The sequence below is a fragment of the Nerophis lumbriciformis genome, linkage group LG08 (genome assembly GCF_033978685.3).
Source record: "Nerophis lumbriciformis linkage group LG08, RoL_Nlum_v2.1, whole genome shotgun sequence".
NCBI lineage: Eukaryota > Metazoa > Chordata > Actinopteri > Syngnathiformes > Syngnathidae > Nerophis > Nerophis lumbriciformis.
The window spans coordinates 42,138,011-42,164,030 of record NC_084555.2 but is presented as its reverse complement, the minus strand read 5'-3'; the positions used below and the strand labels follow the sequence as shown (position 1 = coordinate 42,164,030).

General features: G+C 42.3%; 1 protein-coding gene across 4 annotated transcripts in view; it reads left to right on the top strand.

Annotated features, from left to right (window-relative positions):
• Positions 1–24,504, top strand: part of arel1 (apoptosis resistant E3 ubiquitin protein ligase 1) — a 92,194-nt gene extending 67,690 nt beyond the window's left edge. For all 4 annotated transcript variants that reach the window (XM_061968975.1, XM_061968977.2, XM_061968976.2 and 1 more), the window contains 7 exons: positions 15,315–15,494; positions 15,711–15,836; positions 16,616–16,745; positions 16,848–16,906; positions 17,534–17,623; positions 17,700–17,875; positions 21,186–24,504. In XM_061968975.1, the coding sequence (XP_061824959.1) occupies positions 15,315–15,494; positions 15,711–15,836; positions 16,616–16,745; positions 16,848–16,906; positions 17,534–17,623; positions 17,700–17,875; positions 21,186–21,288 (864 nt within the window). In that variant the 3' untranslated portion in view covers positions 21,289–24,504. The remainder of the gene's footprint in view (positions 1–15,314; positions 15,495–15,710; positions 15,837–16,615; positions 16,746–16,847; positions 16,907–17,533; positions 17,624–17,699; positions 17,876–21,185) is intronic.
• The last annotated feature ends 1,516 nt before the right edge of the window (positions 24,505–26,020 follow it).

Genomic DNA, 26,020 nt, shown 5'->3' with positions numbered 1-26,020 from the left:
CGCATTTGTGCAAGCCAACTGATTAACTTTCCACACAACAGGCAAAAAGTCCCAAAACAATAGCAACCTTTCTCTGGAAATCAGTCGGGGCACGTAGCATCTTTTTCACCGACGTATAAAAACTTTCCTCGATGTTTCGAGACCAAGCATGTAAATCTGCTTCATCAATTAATTGCCTCAGTGGTACATTGGAGCGTTTTTTATGGTTGATGCTCAAGACTGCTGATATGTTAATATTGTGATGTCTTGCTGTCTTTTTTCTACAACCCTTGGAAAAAATAATGGAATCACCAGTCTTGAATATTGTTCATTTAGTTGGTTGAATTTGTAGAAACAAAGCAGATAACAGACATTGGAACAAAACTATAGTCATTTTAAATGTCAACTTTCTGGCCTTAAGAAACACTAAAATAATTCAAGAATATAAATAATGGTAGTCAGTAACAGTTTAATTTTTATAAAAAGCAGACTGATTATATCATGTAATCACTCATGTCTGAGGTGAAAATTATGGAATCATGAAAAACAAACAAAAAAATACAACACATCAATAGTAGTTAAAATTGTGCTCCAACATTTTCTCTCATTGCTGTTGTCAGATCAGCTCTGCAGGCTGACGTATTGTCATGGACCATTTTATTCTATTTCTATCACAGATTTTAAATTGGTTTGAGCGCATGTCTTTCTTCAAGAAAGTCTTCAGTTTGTACACTTTGGCAAGATGCATTATAATTTCAAAAAATTATGTCAACATCCCCAAACATCCTTTCGGTTGATGGAATAAAAAAACCTGTGCATTTATTGAAGCTATAATGACAACCATCTCCCCAGTGCCATTGCCTGACATGCAGCTGCATATCATCAATGACTGGAAATTTGCATCATTTCTTCAGGCAGTTGTCTTCATAAATCTCATTGGAACGGCTCCAATCAAACGTTTAAGCATCATCACTTTTCCCAACGCAGATTTGAGAATCTATCCATCCATCCATCCATTTTCTACCGCTTGTCCCTTTTGGGGTTGCGGGGGGTGCTGTAGCCTATTTTGGCTGCATTGGGGCGGAAGGCGGGGTACACCCTGGACAAGTCGCCATCTCATCGCAGGGCCAACACAGATAGACAGACAACATTCACACTCACATTCACACACTAGGGCCAATTTAGTGTTGCCAATCAACCTATCCCCAGGTGCATGTCTTTGGAGGTGGGAGGAAGTCGGAGTACCCGGAGGGAACCCACACAGTCACGGGGAGAACATACAAACTCCACACAGAAAGATCCCGAGCCCGGATTGAACTCAGGACTACTCAGGACTTTCGTATTGTGAGGCACATGCACTAACCCCTGTTCCACCGTGCTGCCCTACATTCATCCAGTCATCTACAATAAATTATTTATTTTCCTCGGCCCATTGTAATTTAGTTTTTTTCTGTTTAGTTTTTAATGACTGCTTTCGCTGAGCTTTTCTGTTTTTAAACCCCATTTCCTTTAGGCAGTTTCTTCGGTCACAGACGGTGACTCCAGTTTCTGCCCATTTATTTTTTATTGGTTTGGCTGTGCATTTTCTTTTTTCATGACATATTGCTTGGAATGTTCTGTATTGTTTAAAAACAGCTCAATGTTTTTATAGGAGAACTATATTTAATCAACCGAGAGGTGCTACACTCACCGTCCTGCTAACACTCTGCGTCATCTTCTGCCTGCACTGCGTCCTCTTCTGCTTGCACTGCGTCCTCTTCTGCCTGCATCGCCACCTGCTACTACACAAGTACAATGAAAGCTCTTACCTTCCAGCAGCTCGCAACTTATTCTGTGCTCTTGACTTCTTAGATAGGGAGCATCTACGAGTGCAGGAAACAAATGGGAGAGTGAACAAGGCTTTGAAAGTCCGGACTGCATTATTGCACTATGTAGCGATGATCCTTTTAGCAGGAGATGTCGAACTTAATCCCCAACCTCAGGGCCCGGTGGCACAGCCCAAGGTGCTATTACCGATGCTAAAACCATCTCCATTGTGGCTCGGGCTAGCACCGAAGCTACCACAACCAACAGCGGACTGCGGACAACTACTAGAGGTATTTCTACTAACAATCATCAGGCTAGCGCCAGGGCCAACCGGATGCGGGCCACGGGCTCGCACAGGAGCTACAACCATTAGTCACAGGCAACAAGCTAACGCTAAAGCTGACTTCCCCAGTAGCAGGCCACAGGTTAGCACCGGAGCTACAACCACACGCAACAGGCTGCGGGCTAACACCCGAACTGACTCCTTTTGCAGCGGGCCACGGGCTGGCACCGGAACAATAACCACCAGCAGGGGACAACCAGGGGCTAGCGCCAGGGCTACAACTACCAGCAGCAGGCCATGAGCTACCGTTGTAGCTACAACCACAAGCAGCGGGCCACGAGCTATTGCCATAGCTACAACCACCAGCAGGGGGCCACGAGCTATTGCCGGAGCTACAACCACGAGCAGCGGGCCACGAGCTATCGCTGTAGCTACAACCACCAGCAGCGGGCCACGAGCTATCGCCACAGCTACAACCAACAGCAGAGGGCCAAGAGGTATCGCCGCAGCTACAACCACCAGCAGCAGGCCACAAGCTAACGCCTGAGCTACAACCACCAGCAGTGGGCCACAAGCTATTGCTGTAGCTACAACCCCCAGCAGCGAGCCAGGGGATAGCGCCCAGGTTACAACCACCAGCAGCACCAAAACTTAACCACTAAGGTAACAAACAGACAATTGAAAACTAAGCTGTTATGTTCGGCGGGGAAGGAGACGTCACAGCAACAGGGGTAAAGCTCAACAGCTTTATTGAGCTTGATGATGTGGTGGAGTGTGTATGCTACTTTGTATGTTTGCAGGACTATGTGAAGTGTTCCAATTAATATTTACCAGTGGTTGTTGTAAGTGCGTGTTGAATGAGAAGGCGACAAGTCCAGTAGGGCGAGGCAGGTAGGAGAATCCATGATACAAGCGGGGGTCCGTGGGGCTGAGAGAAGTGTCAAGAGGTCAGAGTCCAAAGTGGGGTCGAGGATCGAGGGAAGCAGTCAGAATCCAGAGGGGTCCAGGGAAGTGAGGCGCACAGCTCACTTCCAAGGCGACGGAGGGAATTCTGGGGAAACAAGGGAAGCGACAAGGACAGATGAGCACAAGGGCGGAAGGACACTTAGAGCGAGCAAACAAGGTGAGGAGGCAGAGACGAAAGCTTACTGCAAGCAGAGACTACGTTCCAGCGTTGGGTCTCTGGACACGCTGGCTTTTATGGGGAGTGGTGTCATCAGCTGCAGGTGTGTCGATTGATGATTGCGCACAGCTGTGCCGGCGCATGGCAGCAGAAGCGGAGCGTGTATGGGCGTGTCCTGCAGCGCGTGCTGCAGCTGACTGTGCATGCGCCGTAACAGTGCCCCCCTCCTTATGCGAGGCTCATGACGAGCAACAGGGAGCCTCAGGGTGAGCCCGGTAGAAATCCTCCAACAGTGAGGGGTCAGCAAGGTAGGAGGCCGGTACCCATGATCGGTCCTCTGGTCCATAGCCCTCCCAGTCTACCAGGTACACTAGCCCCCTACCCTGCCGGCGGACCTTGAGGATCTCCTTGACTGGCCATACCGGGTCACCACTCTCGAGGATCCTAGGTGGAGGAGGGGTAGGGGAAGGGGGTGAAAAGGGGCTTTCTGCTACTGGTTTGAGCTGTGAAACAGGGAACACAGGGTGCCTCTTTAGAGAAGGCGGGAGAGACAGTCTTATGGAGGCAGGATTGACAATGGCCTCCACAGAATATAACCCAACATAGCGAGGTGCCAATTTCCGGGAGGGTACCTGGAGATGGAGGTCCTTGGCACGTAACATCACCTGTTGTCCAGGTTGGTATGATGGTGCCGGGATGCGGCGCATCCTTTCGGAGGCTTTCAAGGGTGCATCCCGGGCGGTCCTCCAAATCTTATGGCAGCGTTTGATGTGGGCTCGGGTGGACGGAACTGCTGCTTTGACCTCCTGTTGGGAGAACATAGGAGGCTGATAGCCCAGGGAACATTCAAAAGGAGATATGCAGGCGCATGGCAGCAAGTGCTTATAACGCTTATAACTATTCATACAGTTATAAGCGTACTCGACCCAAGGCAAGTACTTGCTCCAGGAGGCGGGCTGGCGAGCAGCAACACAATGCAACATGGTCTCCACGCATTAGTTGGCCCTCTCCGCTTTCCCGTTGCTCTGGGGATGATACCCAGAGGTGAGACTGACCGTGGCCCCAATCCCCATGCAAAATGAATGACACACCCAGGAAGTGAACTGGGGACCACGATCCGAAACGATATCCACCGGGATACCATGTTGCTTGACAATGTGCAGTGCAAGGAGGTCAGCAGTCTCGGAGGAGGAGGGAAGCTTGTGGAGGGGAACAAAATGTGCAGCCTTCAAGAATCGATCAACAATGGTAAGGATAGTTGTGTTACCTCGGGACACGGGGAATCCCGTCACGAAGTCCAACGCGATGTGGGACAGGTAGTGGGCACAGGAGGCTCGCCGAAGGTTTGTGGGAAGTTTTATTGCGGGAGCATGTGGTACAAGCGGCGACAAACTCACGGGTGTCCGATGCCATAGACGGCCACCAGAACCGCCGTCAGATGAAGGATAGCAAGTGTTGAAACCCTGGCTGGCAGGAGAAGATGCTGGAATGCCCCCAATCCAGCACCTTGGATCAGAACTCACGGGGAACGGGTTAGACCGCAGGGCAGTCTTTATCTTTTCTCCACCTCCCAAGTGACCATGCTCACTATCTGGGCAGGAGGAAGGATGGGTTCCGCCGTAGGCGAGCAGGTGGGCGCCTCCGAGAACTGCCGGGAGAGGGCGTCGGCCTTTGTATAGTCAAAACGGCTGAAAAAATTGGCCCAGCGAGGCTGACGGTCGTTAAGCCTCCTGGCGGAACGAATGTGGAGCAGGTTGCGATGGTCCGTCAAGACCTGAAACTGGTGTTTCGTTCCCTCCAACCAGTGTCTCCACTCCGCCAAGGCCTCATGAACTGCTAGTAGCTCTCTGTTACCGGCATCGTAATTCCGTTTAGCCGGAGAGAGGCGCCTGGAAAAGAATGCACAAGGGTGTACAAGGTTGTCCGTACGGGAGCGTTGAGAGAGCACTGCTCCAATACCAGAATCCGACGCGTCCGCATCCACAATGAAGGAGTTGTCCGTGTCGGGATGGACGAGGACGGGGGCAGAGACAAAACTCCTCTTTAGTCTTCTAAAGGCCTCACTGGCCTCCCTGGTCCACTGAAAAGGAATACTGGTAGAAGTGAGTGTGTGGAGAGGTGCAGCTACCTTGCTGAAATCCCTGATGAAACGTCGGTAAAATCCGGCAAATCCTAGGAACCGTCTTAGTTCCGTACGGGTAGTGGGTTGGGGCCACTCCAGTACCGCCTTGATCTTCTTAGGGTCCGTTCTTATGTGGCCTTTCTCAACAACAAAGCCCAAGAATCCTACTGAAGGTGCATGGAACTCAAACTTTTCTGCTTTGGCGAACAACCGGTTCTCCAGCAGGCGTTGGAGGACCAGGCGGACATGACGTTGGTGTTCCTGCAGGTTCTGGGAAAAAATCTAAATGTCATCAAGGTACACGACAACGAAATGGTCCAACATGTCCCGTAAAACGTCATTAATGAGGGCCTGGAAAACAGCCGGTGCTTTAGTAAGGCCGAATGGCATCACCCTGTACTCGAAGTGTCCGAGATGGGTGTGAAGGCCGTCTTCCATTCATCACCCTCTTTGATTCGCACCAGGTGATAGGCATTTCGGAGATCAAGCTTGGCAGGAGCGAGGGGCTCAAAAGAGGAGCTCAGCAGAGGTAGAGGATGTATGTTCTTGATAGTAATGCTGTTTAATTGTCTGTAGTCAATGCAAGGCCTCAAGGAACCGTCCTTCTTTCCACGAAGAAGAAGCCTGCTGCCGCCGGGGACTTGGAGCGGGTGATGATACTTGAGGCGAGGGATTCTGTGATGTAGTCCTTCATGGCCTTTTTCTCCGGGAGAGACAGATTGTAAAGTCTGCTGGAGGGAAGGACAGCGTTGGGAATCAGGTTGATGGCGCAGTCATAAGGTCTATGCGGGAGACAGCGCACGTACATTGTCAAATACTGCTGAAAGGTCATGATAAGCAGCGGGAACACAGGAGAGATCAGTGGGAGGTGAGGTGGGCTTCACCCTGCAGGCTGGGGGAACTGCCGACTTGCGGCAGTTAGCATGGCAGGCAGTGTTCCATGCGAGGACCTTGCCCGTGGACCAGGATATGTAAGGGTCGTGCTGTCGTAGCCAAGATCGCCAGAGGACAAGCAGGGCGACGGGAGCGTCGAACACCCAGAGGCTGATAGTCTTGGTGTGATTCCCCGAGAGGGTCAGAGATAGGGGTTCGGTGCGGTGCTTGATGGGCCCGAGGGGATGTCCGTCCAGAGCTTGTGCCGGCAGGAAAGTCTCCAATGAAATGAGGGTTATTCCTGCCTGGCGAGCAAACTTGTGATCATTAAAGCTTTCGTCTGCTCCGGATTCCAGGTAGGTCCCCACGGTCAGAATCCTAGAGCTCCATGACAGGGATGCAGGAAAGAGAATGCCCGGTCTCTCTTGGTTTGGGGAACAGTTGTGTGGCTCACTAGGAACCCCCTTGCTGGCGAGCCTAGTCTTTTTGCCTTGTCAGGCAGCTCCGGATGTGGTGACCAGCCATTCCGCAATAGAGGCAGAGACGCTGCCTGAATCTCCTTTCCCTCTCTGCCGCCTCCAGGCGTGACCTGCCCAGCTGCATGGGTTCCACAGTTACTGCCGGCATGAACGGAGGTGTAGGCCGAAACACTGCGGCGTGGTCGGCAGGTCGAAACTTGGGTTCCGGAGGTGAGCTAGCTGGAAAGCTATCTGAAGCCTGCGCTCTCTCTGCTGCTCGTTCACTGAGTCTTTGGTCAAATAAGAGAGCCAGGTCGATGAGGGCTCGACACGAGGTAGGTCGGTCCCTTAGCAAACCGTCCTTGATTTCGTCGCTCAGTCCTCTCCTGAATGCACTCTGGAGCGCCTTGTCTCCCCATTCGCTGTCGTCCGCCAGAGTGCGGAACTCGAGGGTGTAGGCCGCAACCGAGCGGGAACCCTGTCGGATGGAGTGCAGTTGTGAAGCAGCATTCCCTCGTCCACGGGGTGATTGAAAACAGCCTGGAACTCCGCTCGAAAAGCAGCATAGTTGGTGCTCAGCCCCAAAGTCTTGTCTACTGCTGCGGTGGCCCACTTGAGAGCCTGTCCAGAGAGCAGCGAAAACACGAATGCAATCTGAGCTCCGTCAGAAGCATAGCGAGATGGTTGGTGCTTAAAAATGAGTTCACACTGAACCAAAAAACCCCGACAAAGTTTAAAGTCCCCCTCAAAGAGACTGGGGCTGGATATCTTGGGTTCCCGGGCTTAGGAGGGGCTCCAGGAGGTGGTGGCTGCCGGAGCACTGGAACTTGGCACAGGCGGAGGAGCAAGGCTTGGACTAAGGTTGTCCAGTCTAGCCAGCAGGCTAGCGAAGGCGACATCAAGCTTGTTCTCCAGGTTCGAAAAACGAGGTTGGTGTTCCTGGAGCACAGCATGCATGGACGAGAGATCAGGAGCCGTGGGGGGTCGGGAAAGGGACGCGGACTTGGGTCTGCTTGTGCCGTCTGGTTCCGACATGGCTAGAACATACTGTTATGTTCGGCGGGGAAGGAAACGACACAGCAACAGGGGTAAAACTCAACAGCTTTATTGAGCTTGATGATGCGGTGGAGTGTGTATGCTACCGTGTATGTTTGCAGGACTATGTGAAGCGTTACAATATTTACCAGTGGTTGTTGTAAGTGCGCGTTGAATGAGAAGGCGACAAGTCCAGTAGGGCAAGGCAGGTAGCAGAATCCGTGATACAAGCAGGGGTCCGTGGGGCTGAGAGAAGCGTCAAGAGTTCAGAGTCCAAAGTGGGGTCGAGGATCGAATCCAGAGGGGTCCAGGGAAGTGAGGCGCACATCTCACTTCCAAGGCGACGGAGGGAATTCTGGGGAAACAAGGGGAGCGACAAGGACAAATGAGCACAAGGGCGGAAGGACACTTAGAGCAAGCAAACAAGGTGAGGAGCCAGAGACGAAAGCTTACTGCAACAGAGACTACGTTCCAGCGTTGGGTCTCTAGACACGCTGGCTTTTATGGGGAGTGGTGTCATCAGCAGCAGGTGTGATGATTCGGCACAGCTGTGCCGGCGCATGGCAGCAGAAGCAGAGCGTGTATGGGCATGTCCTGCGGCGCGTGATGACGAAAGAGCAGCTGACTGTGCACGCGCCGTAACATAAGCTGTTGCTAACAATCATGCAAAAATTATCTGGGACTCTCTCTCACTTGCTAAACCAAAGGGGATTTTTGGTGTTCACATCAATATCCGAAGTCTTCCATCTAACAGAACAACTGGAAAAACTATCGCACGATTCAAATCTTGATTTTTTTTTTTAGGTCTTTCAGAAACATGGTTAGCAAAAAATAACCCAGCAGTTATTTTTAAAAAAGACCAACCTAATAAAAAGGAGGTAGTGTGTTAATACATGTTAAAAAGAAAATCCAATGCCAGCAGATCAATCAGAATCAGAATCAGAAATACTTTATTAATCCCCGAGGGGAAATTAAAATGTTCAGCACAATCCCATTCAAGATCAGACAAACATTACAGGGAGACAGAACAGGATCGCTGACGGGTCTGCCAACTTCCGGCACCATCCATCCATCCATTTTCTACCGCTTATTCCCTTTGGGGTCGCGGGGAGCGCTGGAGCCTATCTCAGCTACAATCGGGCGGAAGGCGGGTTACACCCTGGACAAGTCGCCACCTCATCGCAGGGCCCACACAAATAGACAGACAACATTCACACACTAGGGCCAATTTAGTGTTGCCAATCACCCCTTACAAAAAAGGTGAGATACAGGTAAACAATGGGGGGGTGAGAAAAAATAAAATCGGTCTAAGCCTGGGCCCCTGCAGAGAGGGGGTCCAGACTGAGGCCAAGGGATAAAACAACTCATAGCCATAGCACACATCCCTCTTACATGTGTGTAAGAGGGAAACGTCAAAGAAAACAAAGGACATTAAAGACATTAAAAGAGCAGAGCTGATGCAAACAGCCACTTCTACATACAGCTATGAATAAAAAGTAAAAGAAACATATACACTGTGGTGGCCTCTGCGGTGTTCCACACCATTGTCTGCTGGGGTGGAGGGAGCATGGCCAGAGACAGGAGCAGACCCAACAAAGCAACCAAGAGAGCCAACTCCACTCTCGGCCGCCCACTAACTCGGCCAGTGTCCAGTACATATGGATGAGCGAGGATGCGTCTAAGGAGACTGAGGTGTCTGATACCTGCTCATTCAGCCAAGACACTGTGAAGCTTGTGCGTCCCGGCGTTCAGCGCTAGCTCCGCAGCCCTGTCTCTTCAGCCGCATCTCCTCCAGTCTCTCCAAATGGACTCTGGTGTGGCAGAGACCCAGCAGCTGGTCTCCATGGCCAAAAGGTTCCCGGGAGGCAGATCCAGAGTCCACAAAAAAGCACCACAGAAGTCATGAAAGTGCCACCCCTTGTCACACAGTCCCAAAGAGTCTTGAACCAAAAGGCAAATAAATATATATATATATATATATATATATATATATATATATATATATATATATATATATATATATATATATATATATATATAATAACATGAAAACAAGAGGGAAACACAAAAGGATGACACAAGAGCACAGAGCTCCTGACAACAGCAGCCACTCTTACCCCAGAATAGTTTGGAATGTGGAGGAGTAACAATTTGCCTCCACATTTCTCAATTTGTCTCCTGAAATGTATTTTAATGTTTTATATAGGCCACCTAATGAGAAGGACGTATTTTATGAAGTGAAGTGAATTATATTTATATAGCGTTTTTCTCTAGTGACTCAAAGCGCTTTACATGGTGAAACCCAATATCTAAGTTACATTTAAACCAGTGTGGGTGGCACTGGGAGCAGGTGGGTAAAGTGTCTTGCCCAAGGACACAACAGCAGTGACTAGGATGGCGGAAGCAGGGATCGAACCTGCAACCCTCAAGTTGCTGGCACGGCCGCTCTACCAAACGAGCTATACCGCCCCATGACATGTTGAAAGATGTACTTAAAGCCTGCAGTAACAAGTAAACTATTTTGATGGATGATTTTAACCTAAATTGGTTTGATTAAGCACGTTCCAATAAGCTAAAGCATTTAGCTGAACAGTTTAACCTAACCCAAATGATAAAGGATCCCACCAGAATAACTAGCTCCGCTAAACCCCTGCTGGACTTGATATTTACAAATAAATCGGATCGTGTTAACAAAACTTCTAATTTAATAACCGGTTTATCTAACCATAATCTAACACTGGTCTCAAGCAAGCTCTTAAGACGCATTATAGAAACCAAAATAGAGAAAAAGCCTACTAATCGTTTATCCTGAGGCGGGACATGGAGCTTTTAGACACTGAAATAAAAACAAGTGTTAATAATAATTTGCTTTGTGGCCAGGACTGTGAGCAGGGTTGTAGTGCTCTAAGAATAAATGACAAAACTTTGCCGCACAGTTCCTGTACCACACTAAAGGGTCTATTCTGGGGCCACTGCTCTTCAGTTTGTACATCTATGACCTACCTTCCATCTGTGAGGATGTGGAGATCCTAATACTGTATATGCTGACGACACAAGTTTTCTTTACTCATGATTCCGATGCAAATCTGGTTGCAGCCAAGCTATCCGAGACAATGACCAAAGCAACAGAGTGGCTGAACGAGTCCTGCCTACCCTGAACACAGATAAAACAGTGACAATGTATTTTTCAAACAAACCAGATCAAAGTGTCAATGTGAATAGTTACATGATCAATAATGTTAGGGAAGTTGAATACCTAGGCGTGATACTGGATGATCCTCCACTAAATTGTAAAAATCTTGTCAAAAAAGAATGTCATGCTCTGAAATATAACATAACTTCCAGCACATCAGGAGGTTTGTATCATTGGAAGCAGCAAAATCGTTTTTCAATGCAATGATATCACATATCTTGAACTGTATGTCATAATGGTCTCAAGCCAAACAGACCGTTTTCTCTCAGATCATTACATAATCAAACACGGAAAATCCATTGTAACATACTTGAAAAATACAGTATACTTAGCTTTGAAAACTTGATCACGTACTCTAATATCCGCCTGGTACGTACGAGCCTAAATGATGCTGCTCCTCCCTTAAAAATATACAGACCCTTTCCAAAAAATTTGAATATCCTAGAAAAGTGTATTTATTTCCATAATTCAATTAAAAACGTTAAACTTCCATAGATTATAGATTCAAGGCCCACAACTTAAATGATTTCAAGTCTTTAGTTGTTTATTTGTGCATAAATTGGGCTTCCAGCTCATAAAACCCACAAAAACAGGATTTCAAAACATTTTAATACCGTGAAGAAATCACCATTTACTTCTCTACTATTCTACTATTAATACTATTCATGAATCTTCTCTGTTTGATAATCCGCAGAAGCCAACGGTCAGCCCTTCTGCTGGTGCATCTTCTCCTGCCACATTTTGCCCTTCCACTAGACTATCCATTGATATGCTGTGGACACAGCACTCTGTGAACAGCCAGCCTTCTTAGCTATTAACTTTTGTGGCTTACATCCTGCAGTCTTCCCCATATTGATCCTAACTTAGACAATTGAAGCAAAGTGAAGCAATTTAATGACAACCTCTGCAGGTGCTTTGAGTTTAGTAGATGAGTAGTGTGTGACAGAGGTGGGACCAAGTCATTGTTTTGCAAGTCACAAGTAAGTCTCAAGTCTTTGCCCTCAAGTCCGAGTCAAGTCCCGAGTCAAGACAGGCAAGCCCCGAGTCAAGTCCAAAGTCAAGACTGGAAAGTCTCAAGTCAAGTCCTAAGTCCTGCATTTTGAGTTTCGAGTCCTTTCAAGTCCTTTTAACCACAGACTAATATATTAACACAGATTGTGTATGCTTTTCAAACGCTGTATTTATTAAAACAAGTGCATTTTAAATTGCAGGAAAGAAAATTGTGCTGACATTGCACTTTATAATAGCACTATTAACCAGTCATTTTAAACATTAACTCATTCCTTTACAGAACAAACACATTGAAAAATAAAAGTGTTAACATTGAAAAAACATGACATATACGTGAACATAACAAAAAAAGTTGTACTTTTTATATGTCAGGGCCCTATGCTGCATTGCATTTGCAAAAGACCAAATTAGCCAAGAGTCTGTCAGTCATTTGTGCACGATGGGGGCGTAGTATGATGCCACCATGGCTGAAAACTCGCTCCACTGGAGCACTGGAGGCAGGCACTGCCAAGACTCTCATGGCCACTCGGAACAGTGAAGGAAGAGTCTTCATGTTCAATGCCCAGAACAAAAGGGGGGAGAGAGTTGTTTTGGGTTGGTGCACTACTTGTAAGTGTATCTTGTGCTTTTTATGTTGATTTAATTAAAAAAGAGAAAAAAAAAAATTATTTCTTGTGCGGCCCGATACCAATCGATCCACGGACCAGTACCGGGCCGCGGCCCGGTGGTTGGGGACCACTGAGGTAAACAACCAACAGTATGTCAGAAAGCTAGCTAAAACGGTACACATATTCATAATATAGTATACATTTTAACTGACCTTTATTTTACTATTTTTGTCTTTTTTTAGGTGGCTAAAATACGCGGTGCTGCTGACCGCCGTCTAACGTTACGTGTGATATATTGACTAACGTAACCCTGCTTAAAAAAAATCACTGAACAAAAAGTATGAATAAGGTAGTGAACTGCAACAGATTCCCATGTTTGCAATAACGTTATAACGTTAGCAGTGAGTTTACAGCCTCACTGATTTAACTACACAGCAAATAAAAGTCACGTTACTTAGCCAATAAACGTTATCTTACATTCAAAACTTACCGTTCTTTGTGCAACTTCAAATGCCGGACGAAGTTGGAAGTTGTTGCCTCTCCATCAGTAATTTTCGAACTGCATGTGTTGCATACTGCAAACCGTTTTGTGTTGACCACCTCGTAATTTTTATACCCAAACAAAATTATTTTAGGTATCATTTTTTGTTCACTGGCGTGTGGTTTGGACATGTCTTCTTCGTTGGTTGTCCTGCAATTTGATTGGATGAATGCTGTGTGATGAAAACAAAGTAGATCTAATTTGATTGGCTGTTGTACTGAGACCACACCAGCTGACACACGCAACGCTGATAGACAAGTACACAATGAAAAATACGGAGCGCTCCCGAATAACTTTTTTATCTTTGGGTTTTGGGGAAAGTAGCAAGTTATGTCAAGTCATGTCAATTCAAAAGGCTCAAATCCAAGTGAAGTCACAAGTCATTGATGTTAAAGTCTAAGTTGAGTTGCAAGTCTTTTTACATTTTGTCAAGTCGAGTCTAAAGTCATCAAATTCATGACTCGAGTCTGAGTCATGTGACACTGGTGTGTGACACTCAGTTTAAAACATTCATGCCCTGTAAAATTTGGGCTGATGTCTTCACAGTATTAATTTTATTTTAAATCCGGTTTTCGTGGGTTTTGTGAGCTCGAGGCCCAAATTATGTACAAATAAACAACTAAATATTGAAATTGTTTAAGTTGTGGGCCCTGAATCTATAATCTATGTAAGTTTAACATTTTGAATGGAATTATGGAAATAAATGCACTTTTCCATGATATTCTAATTTTTTGGAAAGGTTCTATATGTACAGCTACACTCTCAACTAACAAGCAGAGTGTTAAGTTCTGTGTCTAGGGGTGACTGTAATGTTCCAAAAAGAAAGTCTGCCTTCTCCAATCAGCCTTTTCCTACAAAGCCATCAAAGAATGGAATGGGCTCTCAGACAATCTAAAAAACAACTCATGTTTTCACAGCTTCTCACAGGCAGTCAAAGACTGGCTTTCAGACCACCAGTCCTGCTCACATTAACACTACCAGGCGAGTATTTGACCATCAGATGATACTCTAGCAGGTGCAGTCTGATGGCCACCAGAGTACCAGTCTAATCGTGTAATATTACCATCTTGTTTACGTATGCAATACTAATGGGGTATAAAGCCATTGGATGACACCCTTGTGGGCACCATCTAATGGCTACTGCATTGTATGGTGTTACATGTGTTTTTAATAAAAACTGTTGCACTTTACAGACCGTATTTTTCGGAGTATAAGTCGCACCGGAGTATAAGTCGCACCTGCCGAAAATGCATAATAAAGAAGGAAAAAAACATATATAAATCGCACTGGAGCCTGGCCAAACTATGAAAAAAACGGACTTATTGTCTGAAAAATACAGTACTTCTGCACTTTAAATGTATGCTGCTAAAATACTGTAACTTGACTGCCCACTGATTTATAACTCTCACTTTCTCTATGTATTGCACTTGTATTTTAAATTGCTTTTCATTATGTAATTTCAATTTTGTTATGTATTTTTGTGGATGTTAAATGTGCCATAAAAGGACTACAAATGGAAATTAGCATGGTGCTAAATCTGGTGCAGCCATCTTTTTAATATAACTGCACATTGTCCATCAAATAAACAAATACAAACAAACAAACCTTGTGCAACAGCTCTCCAAGGTGTGAACACTCCTTTTTAACTGCTGACTAATGAACAGATTTATTCTGATGCAGGTGTTAACTTTGGAAATTAGAATTTACAGGGTGATTCAGAAAGGTACTTTTTTCAATCTGCTTGATCTAAAAACTAAATCGTTTTTGACCACCACAATTTATTTTCTTGAAGAAATAATATCCGTAATAATAATATTCCATAACATTTATATAGCGCTTTTGAGTACTCAAAGATGCTTAACATGAACAAAACAGAAGAAAAAAACAAGAGACTTTAAGATGTAAGAAAACAGCTAAAAAAGAATCAATATACATATATAAGACAGTTTGAGATCAAGTAAAAACAGTGAGCGATGGCCATTTGAAACGTTTAATTTTATTGGGAAAAAACATCTGACAGACATGACACAAAACTATAAACAACTGGATGAACATCCTCCAAGTCTGGTGGTTCCACATTTTTTGCAAGGGGTTGTAATAGAATCGCTTTGTTTTGGTATAATAGTTATTGTTGGCAAAATATTGCAGTCTGTGATTTCGTAAACATTAAGCTTTGTTATTGAAGCTTTTTGAACTATTGAACAACTTGCTATTACAGTACATCAAATATGTATTATTGTTGTCTATTCTGTGCTTTTGTCCTTTTTCAAAACCTTATTCAGGTGCACCCAAATGCTGAGCGACCGCAACACCTGCGATTGAAGGTGTACGAGTTTGCAGGGCGCGTTGTGGGGAAGTGCCTCTACGAGTCTGCGTTGGGCGGGGCCTACAAGCAGCTAGTCCGAGCTCGTTTCACACGCTCTTTCTTGGCCCAAACCATTGGCCTAAGGATGAATTACAAGGTACGCAACACAAGGAAGCTTTGCACCTGTATTAGTTGTTTACATGCTGGTTGGCAGCTTGTCTGCGTCACTGTGCAAAGAAACCTCATTTACACCCGGATGTTAATAATATATATATATTCACATATTCCAGCTCTTTTTTTCCTGATATTTCAAAACAGACCCAATCTCCACTGGGAAGACAAACTGTTTATTTAAACTGTCATGTCTTTCCAGTACTTTGAGACGGATGACCAGGAGTTTTACAAGACCAAAGTGTGCTTCATCCTGAACAATGATGTGAGCGAAATGGACCTTGTGTTTGCTGAGGAGAAGTACAGCAAGTCAGGACAGCTGGAAAAGGTGACACTAAATCCCCTCACGGCTCTTTTTTTAGTCAATGACATCTTTTTACAGGAGATAGAAGCACTGAAGCAAAAAAAAAAGAGAAACTATATTACTGTAATCTGCTAAAATCATAGTTATTCCAAAAGATTAGGCATTGAGACGTAACATGATTTGAGGTCACATGAGTTTGTGATCATGTATACAGTTTTGCATATTATTTGATTATGTATCTGCATATATTTGCATCAAATAGGTATTTATTCGAAGATCATAAATATTTTGAATGTATTTTATGCATCAAAGACTGCATTTTTATGGTCGCCCTATATTCAGCATTTAGAGCTGTATACATGCAAACCATGCCAAACCTTCTACCCAAGAGAGGCAGAGCTTTTCTTCCTATCACTCACACACAAGTGACCTGGAGAGACGCAGCCATGACACATAAACCTGCCCTAAAAAGTATTTTAAATGTGGGCAAATTAGAAGTTATGTTCAAATGATAATGGTGATCAAAAAAGCAGAGCAATCAAATTATACTGATTACTTTTTTTTTTTTCCAACACAAGAGCAGAGCACCTGTTACTGGTGTTACATCTCGAGATGGAACATTTCCAACTTTCCTGTCCTTATACCAGCACTGACACAGAATGAGGGGTCAGACTAAAATCACCAATTTTCCAAAAATTAATCTTTTAATTTTATATTGGGCTCAATTAATCCTGTATAATTTTGCTTGCGTTAATGGGCCTTAACTCTAATCTGTCCAACACTTATTATTTTGTCTTCTGCAGGTGGTGGAGTTGATCTCAGGGGGAGCCCACATTGCTGTTACCAATGAAAACAAAATGCATTACCTCAACCTGCTGGCCCAGTACAGGCTGGCCAGTCAGGTGAGAGATGAGGTGGAACACTTCCTGAAAGGTATGGAAAAAATTGGCCCGCTTGTGTTTTCCTCATGGGTCTGGTCTTGGATCAGAATGAAATATTAAATTAATTAGTGTTGTTTTTTCTGATCAATTGCAGGTTTGAACGAACTGGTTCCAGAAAATCTTCTAGCCATATTTGATGAAAACGAGTTGGAGGTATGTGAAAATCACCCTGAAGTGCTTTTGGTCTTTAGAAGCGTACGCACTCCAGACCATTTGGGCACAATTCCCCTCACTCTTCCTGGCTCCTGCTGGTCACACTGCATATAAGCATTATATTAATTTCTCTTGACTTTTGGGACTATTTCCACTCTTGTTTGTTGTCATTCTAATTATTAATGTTAATTAATTACTCAGTGTGAAGATCACAATATTTATTGATATGTTGCAGTCTTGTTTGTTGTTCTTTCCTTCTGATTATATATCTTGCATGGTTGGCGCTGTCATTAATTTAGCACATGAACAGCAATCACATTACCGGTAATTAAATAAAATGTATTTCTTTATTATGCATATAAACTTACAAATGCCATTTATTTTTTCGAGTCTTTGTATTTTGTTTCTATTTTGAATCATGTCAGTTATCATTAAGAACCTGCATGGAGTGCTCGCAATAAATATTTTGCATGTGCGGGCGCAAAAGACATACCAAGCCCGGGTGCAATTCAATGCTCTCACAACCAAGAGTACTGTGCTTTGTGTGTACTGTGGGCCCAAGAAAGGTACAATTGTCCTTGCTGAGTATGCATCGTAAAGATAAATAATGTTTGTTTTGATTTTTAGCTGCTGATGTGTGGCACAGGCGATATAAATGTCCAGGACTTCAGGACCCATGCTGTAATAGTCGGAGGATCGTGGCATTTTAGAGAGAAGGTTTGCCGAGGAAATATACACTGTTGTCAAGTGTCAACTTGAACATCAATATTAAGGTGTGGTCTCTCGCACACAGGTGATGAAGTGGTTTTGGGCGGTGGTGTCCAGCTTCACCCAAGAGGAGTTGGCTCGCCTCCTGCAGTTTACCACCGGCTCTTCCCAGTTGCCTCCTGGAGGATTTAACACCCTTTGCCCCTCTTTTCAGATAATTGCAGCCCCCACACACAGCACCTTACCCACTGCACATACCTGGTCAGTAGAAAACACACTAGTTTGATTCAGTTTGACATGTTTTTCTTCAGTCGCTGTGTTATTTGTAGTTGTCATTAAGGGACAAAGTGAGTGTTATTGAAAATGTTTACAAACTACAGGGTTTCCGCGGGTCATTAAAAAGCAATAAAACTCGTTGAATGGATTTTGCAAAAAATGAAGACCTTAAATGTCATTAAAAAGCATTAAATTTGATTTCCAGAAGCATTACAAAATTCATATAATTTTTGGCTGGGACTGATGGTCAGTAAGTAATTTAATGGAAGGATAAATTAAAATTAACTTAATAACAAGGCCGTCATCAATAAATTGCTGTCCGTGTGTTTCGTTCGTCGTCTCTGGCTTTCAAACTGGATACAAGATGTCTCACTCTGCACCACTCTCAGCACTTGAGCGACTTATTCGACAGTGAAATTATGAACAGAGTAAGCCGCTTTTCAGTTATCCACAATGTTTGTTTTGATATGAGCAGGCGGGACATACTTGTAAGTCTCTTCAACACTTTTTCCTGTGTGTAGCAGTGGTAGCGACACTTACTTTAATGTTGGTGCTGTAACTAATCATTCTATTACAACGGTCACTTTTAATGTGCATATTGTGCAAATCCGTAAGAGAAGACGTTCCTGACGGTGGGCTGTGTGAACACTGGAAATGTCGTAACAAGCTGACCAATCACAGTTCTTTTTTTTCCCCCCATCTTAATTTTAACAACAATACTACACCCAAAATTCAAACCATCAGAACATACAAGTACACTTTTTTTTTCTTTACATATAAATTATTTTCCTCGATTATTTAACTTTTTTTTTTTTTTGGACATGCATATCTAGCCACACAAGTACACACAAACTTGATGCAGAATGATAGATTTAGACAAGTGTATATCATGTATAGCATTATAGATATACTGCACTCTGAAAATAACACCCATTATCGTAACAGTTGACCACACAATATACAGTATACTTTATAGTGCTGTACAACAGTGTTTCACACAGAGGGACAATTAATCAGCCAAGGCAAATTAATAGGGATGTAACGGTTTTGTAGATACCGAGGTATTACAGTTTCAAAATATTCGCAATAATGCTGTGACAGTATCAAACGAAAACTTGGTGAGTGTAGTTTTACCTAGCACTTTTGCTTTGGCTGGTCTGAAAATAAACTACATCTCCCAGAATGTTCTGTGCAGCGCAGACTCAATGTGGGGGCATGGAGCGCCATAAAAGAGAGAGAGAGAGGAAGCAGGAAGTGAAGTGTGTTCCACTTCTTAGTCTGTAAGAGGAATTGTATTTTTCTAAATAACTGTTTGAATTATGTTGCTAACATCAGACAAACCAACCCTGGCAAAAACATAACCTCTGTAATAAAGCACGCCACGTTCATCTGGAGTGTTCCAAGTCAAAACAGGCTCGGTCAATGCGCACCGTGCCGAAGGAATTACCTGTTGCATACATAATAAAATACCATCACTCAGAAAAGATGAAGCCAGCAAAGGTAAAAGTCATTTTGTGAGGTATTTACATTATCAAAAGTAAAAATGTGTGTAAACTTTTCTGAAAATTTGCATTTTCCAAATGGATATAAAAATGTCCACTTAGAGGACTGAGAAAGTAAAAGTTGAGAAACAGGGGTTGTTCCCACACATTTCTTTGCACTTAAAAATACTTATTTGTAGTAATAAATATGATTACATTTTAGCATTAGTTTGTGTCCAATTTCAGTAAGTGTGTTTTGCCTAAACATTCCTACCCCTTTGTTTTACACTCTATGGCATTTAAAAGTTCTTTTTTACATACAGTCATGGCCAAAAATATTGACACCCCTGCATTTCTGTCAGATAATGCACAACTTCTCCCATAAAATTGTTAAAATGACTAATTATTTGGTATTCACATGTTTGTTTATTTTGTTTGCATTGGAACAACACAACCTCCCTCCCTCCAAAACAAAACAAAAAACTCCAACACTGATATTATTTTACACGGAACTCCAAAAATGGACTGGACAAAATTATTGGCACCCTCAACTTAATTTTTGGTAGCACACCCTTTGGAAGAAATAACTGAAATAAATCGCTTCCTATAGCCATCAATGAGTTTCTTACACCTTGCTACTGGAATTTTGGACCACTCTTCTTTTTGCAAACTGCTTCAGGTCTCTCAGATTTGAAGGGCACCTTCTCCCAACTGCTGTTTTTAGATCTCTCCACAGATGTTCTATAGGATTTAGATCTGGACTCATTGATGGCCACTTCAGAACTTTGTCTTAAGCCATTTTTGTGTGCTTTTTCTGGAGATGTACTTGTAGCCCTGAGATTGTCCATGCTTTTCCACAATCTTCTGAGAGTTATTTGCTCTTCTTTCTTTTTTCCATGCTCAGTGTGGTACGCACAACATAAAGCTTGAGTCAACGTTTCTCCATTTTAACTGGCTGCAAGTGTGATTTCTATATTGCCAGCACCTGTTACTTGCTACAGATGAGTTTAATTACAAATTAAAGGAGCATCAAATGCTTAGAATACAACTATTCCTTACAATTTTGAAAAGGTGCCAATAATTTTGTCCAGTCCATTTTTGGAGTTCTGTGTAAAAATTGTCCAATGCAAACAAGATAAATAAACATGTGAATACCAAAGTATTTGTAATTTCAACAATTTTCAGGGAGAAGTGGTGCATTATCTGACAGAAATGCAGGGGTGCCAATATTTTTGGCCATGACTGTACATCACAATAATATGGTACTATGGCCTTATACCGTGATAATATCGTACCGTGATATTTAGATGTCATTACATCCCTACAAAATAATCATTCATACGCTTGAAACTCATTCTGTTGCACTTGCACTTTTCTTTAAAAAACATTGTAAACAAGGAGTGTACAAAGTGCTGCCCACAGGGCGAATTTTTGATTGCAGTTAGTTTTTTTTACTAGCCCTTGGTTTATTGTAAAAATAAGATTGGTTATTAATGAGATGTAAGTAGCAGCACTCTTTTTCAACTGCAGATAGCACCATCAAACCTCTTTATATTTAAGTTACGGAGAGAAGAGAAAAAAAAAATAATATATATATATATATATATATAATATATATATATATATATATATCTATATATATACACCGGTACACAGTTTAAAACAAAGAAAATAAGTCTCGGATTTATCTGCGAGCAAATGTTTATCACAAATAGGCAGGGCTACATACTGTAATAAACTAGTTGCCAAAATGTGAGGGTGTTTATGATTGATGTTTGCATTAAGTCAAATGTCTGTGGTCCTCTCCTGTCTAGTTTCAACCAGTTGTGCCTCCCCACGTACGACTCGTATGAAGAGCTGCACAAGATGCTGAAATTGGCCATCAGCGAGGGAAGCGAAGGCTTCGGCATGCTCTGACGGCTGCTGCCGTACACCACCATTAGGAGAAGCCAGCCACACTCAAACCAGTGACCTTCCTCAATGCTTGTAACAACTCTTGTGGAGTATCTCCCACAATCCTGCTAAACTCTTGTTAGGATGCGAAGGTGTCACATTGACTGCGCTGGAGTCAAACAAACTCATGTACTGTTTGTATATAAGGCCTGCCCTTTTAAAAAAGAAAGAACCCACAAACTGCAGAAAAAGGTGAGATTTGGTTCTCTTTTGTTTTTGCTGCAACATTAGCTGACTTTTATATTTTATTTTTTTTATATATACTTTTTACCGCAGTAAGTGGACGTTTATGATGATAAAGCAAGGGCCTTCAGTATTCTTGTACAAACTGAGGAACATTCAAATGCAGCAGCAGCTTCATGTGAAGTGGCTGCTGCTGCATCTCCTGCACTTTGGCCTTAAACCATCAGGGACTGTTGGTGTTTGTAAATATACTTTTTAATACTTGTACATACTAACGTACACCAAGGAGCATTAGGGCAAAAATGCAAAATATATTACGAGAATGAAGTGAGGTTTTTCCTCCCGTAACATTGTGATTATACTCTCGTGATCCATCCATTTTCTTCCGCTTGTCCCTTACGGGTTCGCGAGGGTGTTGGAGCCTATCTCAGCTGCATTCGGGTGGTAGGCGGGGTACACCCTGGACAAGTCGCCACCTCATGTGATATTAGAAGAAAAAAATATTATGATTCAGATAAGAATAAAGTCTTAATGTCTTCAGAATAATATCCAAATATTGACAGATTAAAGTAATAATTTTTACCCGAGGTCAATGTCCTTCGAGGACTACAATAAACCTGAAATCAGTAATAATGTGTTAATTTAACAAAAAAATTTAATGAAGATAATATTTAAATGTCAAAATATTGCAAAAATGAAGCGTTTAAAAAAAATATCGTAAAACCGCAGCTTTTTTTTATTTGTAATATCTGAAAAATAGAGCAGATATATAACATAGTAATGATATTGAAATAGAAAATATAATAAAATAGTCAAATAAAATTTTAGTTGTACTTAAAGTTGTTAGAAGCAAATTTAATAGTTTATTATGCTCAACATTATTCTTAAATATTTAGAGGGGAAAAAGTGTTCAACAATAATGTTAACTATTACAACAAGTCAAACTTATGACAAAAAGAGAAAAAAAAACACCTAAAAGGTTCTCTTAAAATTGCTTTTTTTAATCTCCCTCATAAACTGTAATACAGCATTTAATTCTCTTATAACCTAATTATACTTAAATCATTTTGATTTACAGTTACAGTTACAGTTTAGGATCCGTTTTTTGTAACATTACGTCTTATTTGTAAAAGTTATTTTTTGCCCTAGCATATATATATATATATATATATATATATATATATATATATATATATATATATACTTTTTAATCGATCTTTTATGTCTGTAATATTACGACATTTAATATTTTATTCTTATAACAGTAAAAGTTTATTATTGTGACAATATGGTTATTTTCTTGGAATGCTACATATTTAGAAGGTTAACAACCCTTTTCTCTAAATGTTACAATGTATTGTCATCATTGCTGCCCTAATCCTCTTTAGTGCTTGAGGCTTTCATTTTGCTGAGAAGCGATATAATGACTTTATGTGTGTATTTCATAGACATGTGTTTTGGTTTTAACTTATTGTGTCTTGAAGTATTTATGTTTAGCCACTATGTTGTGTAACATTTTTTTTAAGCTTGTCTTACTCATGCTGAGCCTCTGATTGTATCCAAAGGGGCACGCGTGTAGGCGGAGTCTACAGCAGCTAAATTCTAGAACATTTGTCGTTCGCACACGCAAGGCTAACACGGGAAAAGAAGGACTTTTTCCACAAAGTAGGTTTACCTCAGAATATTCTAGGCTACCTATGCATCTTGTGACACAGATGTAGAGAGAGTCTGAGAAAACATGCACATTTAAGTTCATAGTTGCCTCCTCAGTACAGTAGTCCTGCTTCTGTTGCACTGAAGAATGTTGTTCATACAAAACCATTGTCTCCTATTTATTTGGATTATATTCTCAGCCAGAATTATTGTTCTCTTTTCCCCTAATTACGTAACCACTCTGTTGTTGAGTTTAAATGTTCCAAATTCTGTTTGTCAAGTAAATTATGAGGATGCTCCCAAATGCACTCAAGGCTCACTGAATGTACTTCAAATTCAGCGGCGTAACAAGCAGGGGATTTAACTCTGGAACTGTAAACAGGGCATGCTGGCTTGTTTGTAAATTTGCAATGTAGGTCAATTAGGAACAAGTTTGAAGTGCTTAAAATTTAACTTAAGCACTATTGCGTTGTGCTGGCAGCACGTATTTATTGTTAACTTTAGTAAGTTAGATAAACTCGTAGAGCAGGGTTCGGGAACGTTTTTGGCTGAGAAAGCCATGAAAGCCAAATATTTTAAAATGTATTTCCATGAGAGTCATGTAATATTTTTTTTAACACTGAATACAACTAAATGCGTGCATTTTTAAGTAAGACCAACATTTTTAGAGTATAATAAGTCTCTTATTCTTTTTGATAACATTGTTATTCTGAAGGTAACCAACAATAAATAAAATACTTCTTACCATTAATGCTACTTCTGGTGCTGCATGGTTTTGCTGATGGCTTTGTAGTCGTTATTTTTAACACTGTGATTATCAGCAGAATTATTCATTACTTATCCAATGTCAGCTAAGATTTATTTGAGAGCCAGATGCAGTCATCAAAAGATCCACATCTGGCTCTTGAGCCATAGGTTCCCTACCCCTGTTGTAGAGCAACCCCGTTATATAGAAATAACAGCAAACATGAAAGAGATTTGCATTGTAGTTTGCCTTCTTAATCTTAGTGATTTCCTTTTCTCTAACATAATTTGTAGATTAGAAGGCCCGAGTGACTGTTAGCTGAAATTTAGATTTTGGGATAGAGTTGCCTTTGACATTTAAAAAATAGGATTTTTTTAAAATTATTGTTATTGTTTTTAATGACAAACCTATGCATGCCTAAGATCTGCCATGCAGTCACTTGTTAATGGAAATAAAATAAAAACTGATGGACTTAATTATTTCAAAATATAATGTGTGTCTCTATCCTTACACCAATATGTATGAGTTTACAACATTAATGGGATTATTCTGGATAATTGAAGATTAATCCATCAAATGTCTGTTTAAAAAAAAACAAACATGTTGCAGCATAATCATGTTTTTTTCCCAATATAAAGTCACTATACATTCCTCCATGACATCATTTGTAAAGCTCTGCTAACATGTTTGCACCCAGATTAAGTAAATATTAAATTAATATATTTTAAGCCATCTTTTTTCATAATTAAAAAGAAAAATAATTTATAAATTACAACAAAGTCATTCTGATGTGAATTGATAGAACCATTTTTAATTGTATTGGAACTAATTTTTATAAAATTAAATAGAATTACTAAAATTGTATTTATAATAATATTCTATTTTACTGTAAATGAAACATATATTAAAATAGAATAGATGTTTTTGTATATATTTTGATTTTATAATTTAAATGAAAAATTCCCAAGTGAAATTGTATACGCTAATTTCCACATTGTATGAAATTACTTTTATAAAATCATTTGCAAGTCATTGTGAGCGTTTGGACCAGAAAAATGCACAATTTGTACAGCAGGGGGCAGTGGCTTCACATGAAAAGAACCACACTACCTTTTTCATGCCAAAAAAGAACAACACATACTTGATGAATATACAGAAATAACCACATTCAAACAAGCATTTCCTGTTGTTGAAGTTCATTATCTGTGATGGAACTAGACAAACGATTACCAGCATGACATTCTTACTATTTCACCTGATCCTGGACAACAAATCATGACTTTAAAATAGCTTTATTTCCAGGAGGTGGACATGCAAGAGCCCCACAGAGTGGTCCAAACAGACAAGATAGGCATCTTGAAGTACTTGGGAGGCAGCGGTCCTCTTTATTTGGTCTTGGCATGTGTGCACCTGTTGATTTGCATAATGGTCCCCGCCTCCAGGAATGCTAGCTAAAGAGGGACTACAAATCAAAGTCATCCTCTAGTAAAATGTATCATGTTGGAGTGCTTTGTATTTCCATGAGAAACCTATTGCCAATATCTGATATGCCATTCCTAAATGATGGGAACACTTCTGAGGAGATCTTGCCCCAAGTGGAGGAGTTCAAGTATCTCGGAGTCTTGTTCACGAGTAAGGGAAGAGTGGATCGTGAGATCGACAGGCGGATTGGTGCGGCGTCTTCAGTAATGCGGACGCTGTATCGATCCGTTGTGGTGAAGAAGGAGCTGAGCCGGAAGGCAAAGCTCTCAATTTACCGGTCGATCTACGTTCCCATCCTCACCTATGGTCATGAGCTTTGGGTCATGACCGAAAGGACAAGATCACGGGTACAAGCGGCCGAAATGAGTTTCCTCCGCCGGGTGGCGGGGCCTCTCCCTTAGAGATAGGGTGAGAAGCTCTGTCATCCGGGGGGAGCTCAAAGTAAAGCCGCTGCTCCTCCACATCGAGAGGAGCCAGATGAGGTGGTTCGGGCATCTGGTCAGGATGCCACCCGAACGCCTCCCTCGGGAGGTGTTTCGGGCACGTCCGACCGGTAGGAGGCCACGGGGAAGACCCAGGACACGTTGGGAAGACTATGTCTCCCGGTTGGCCTGGGAACGCCTCGAGATCCCC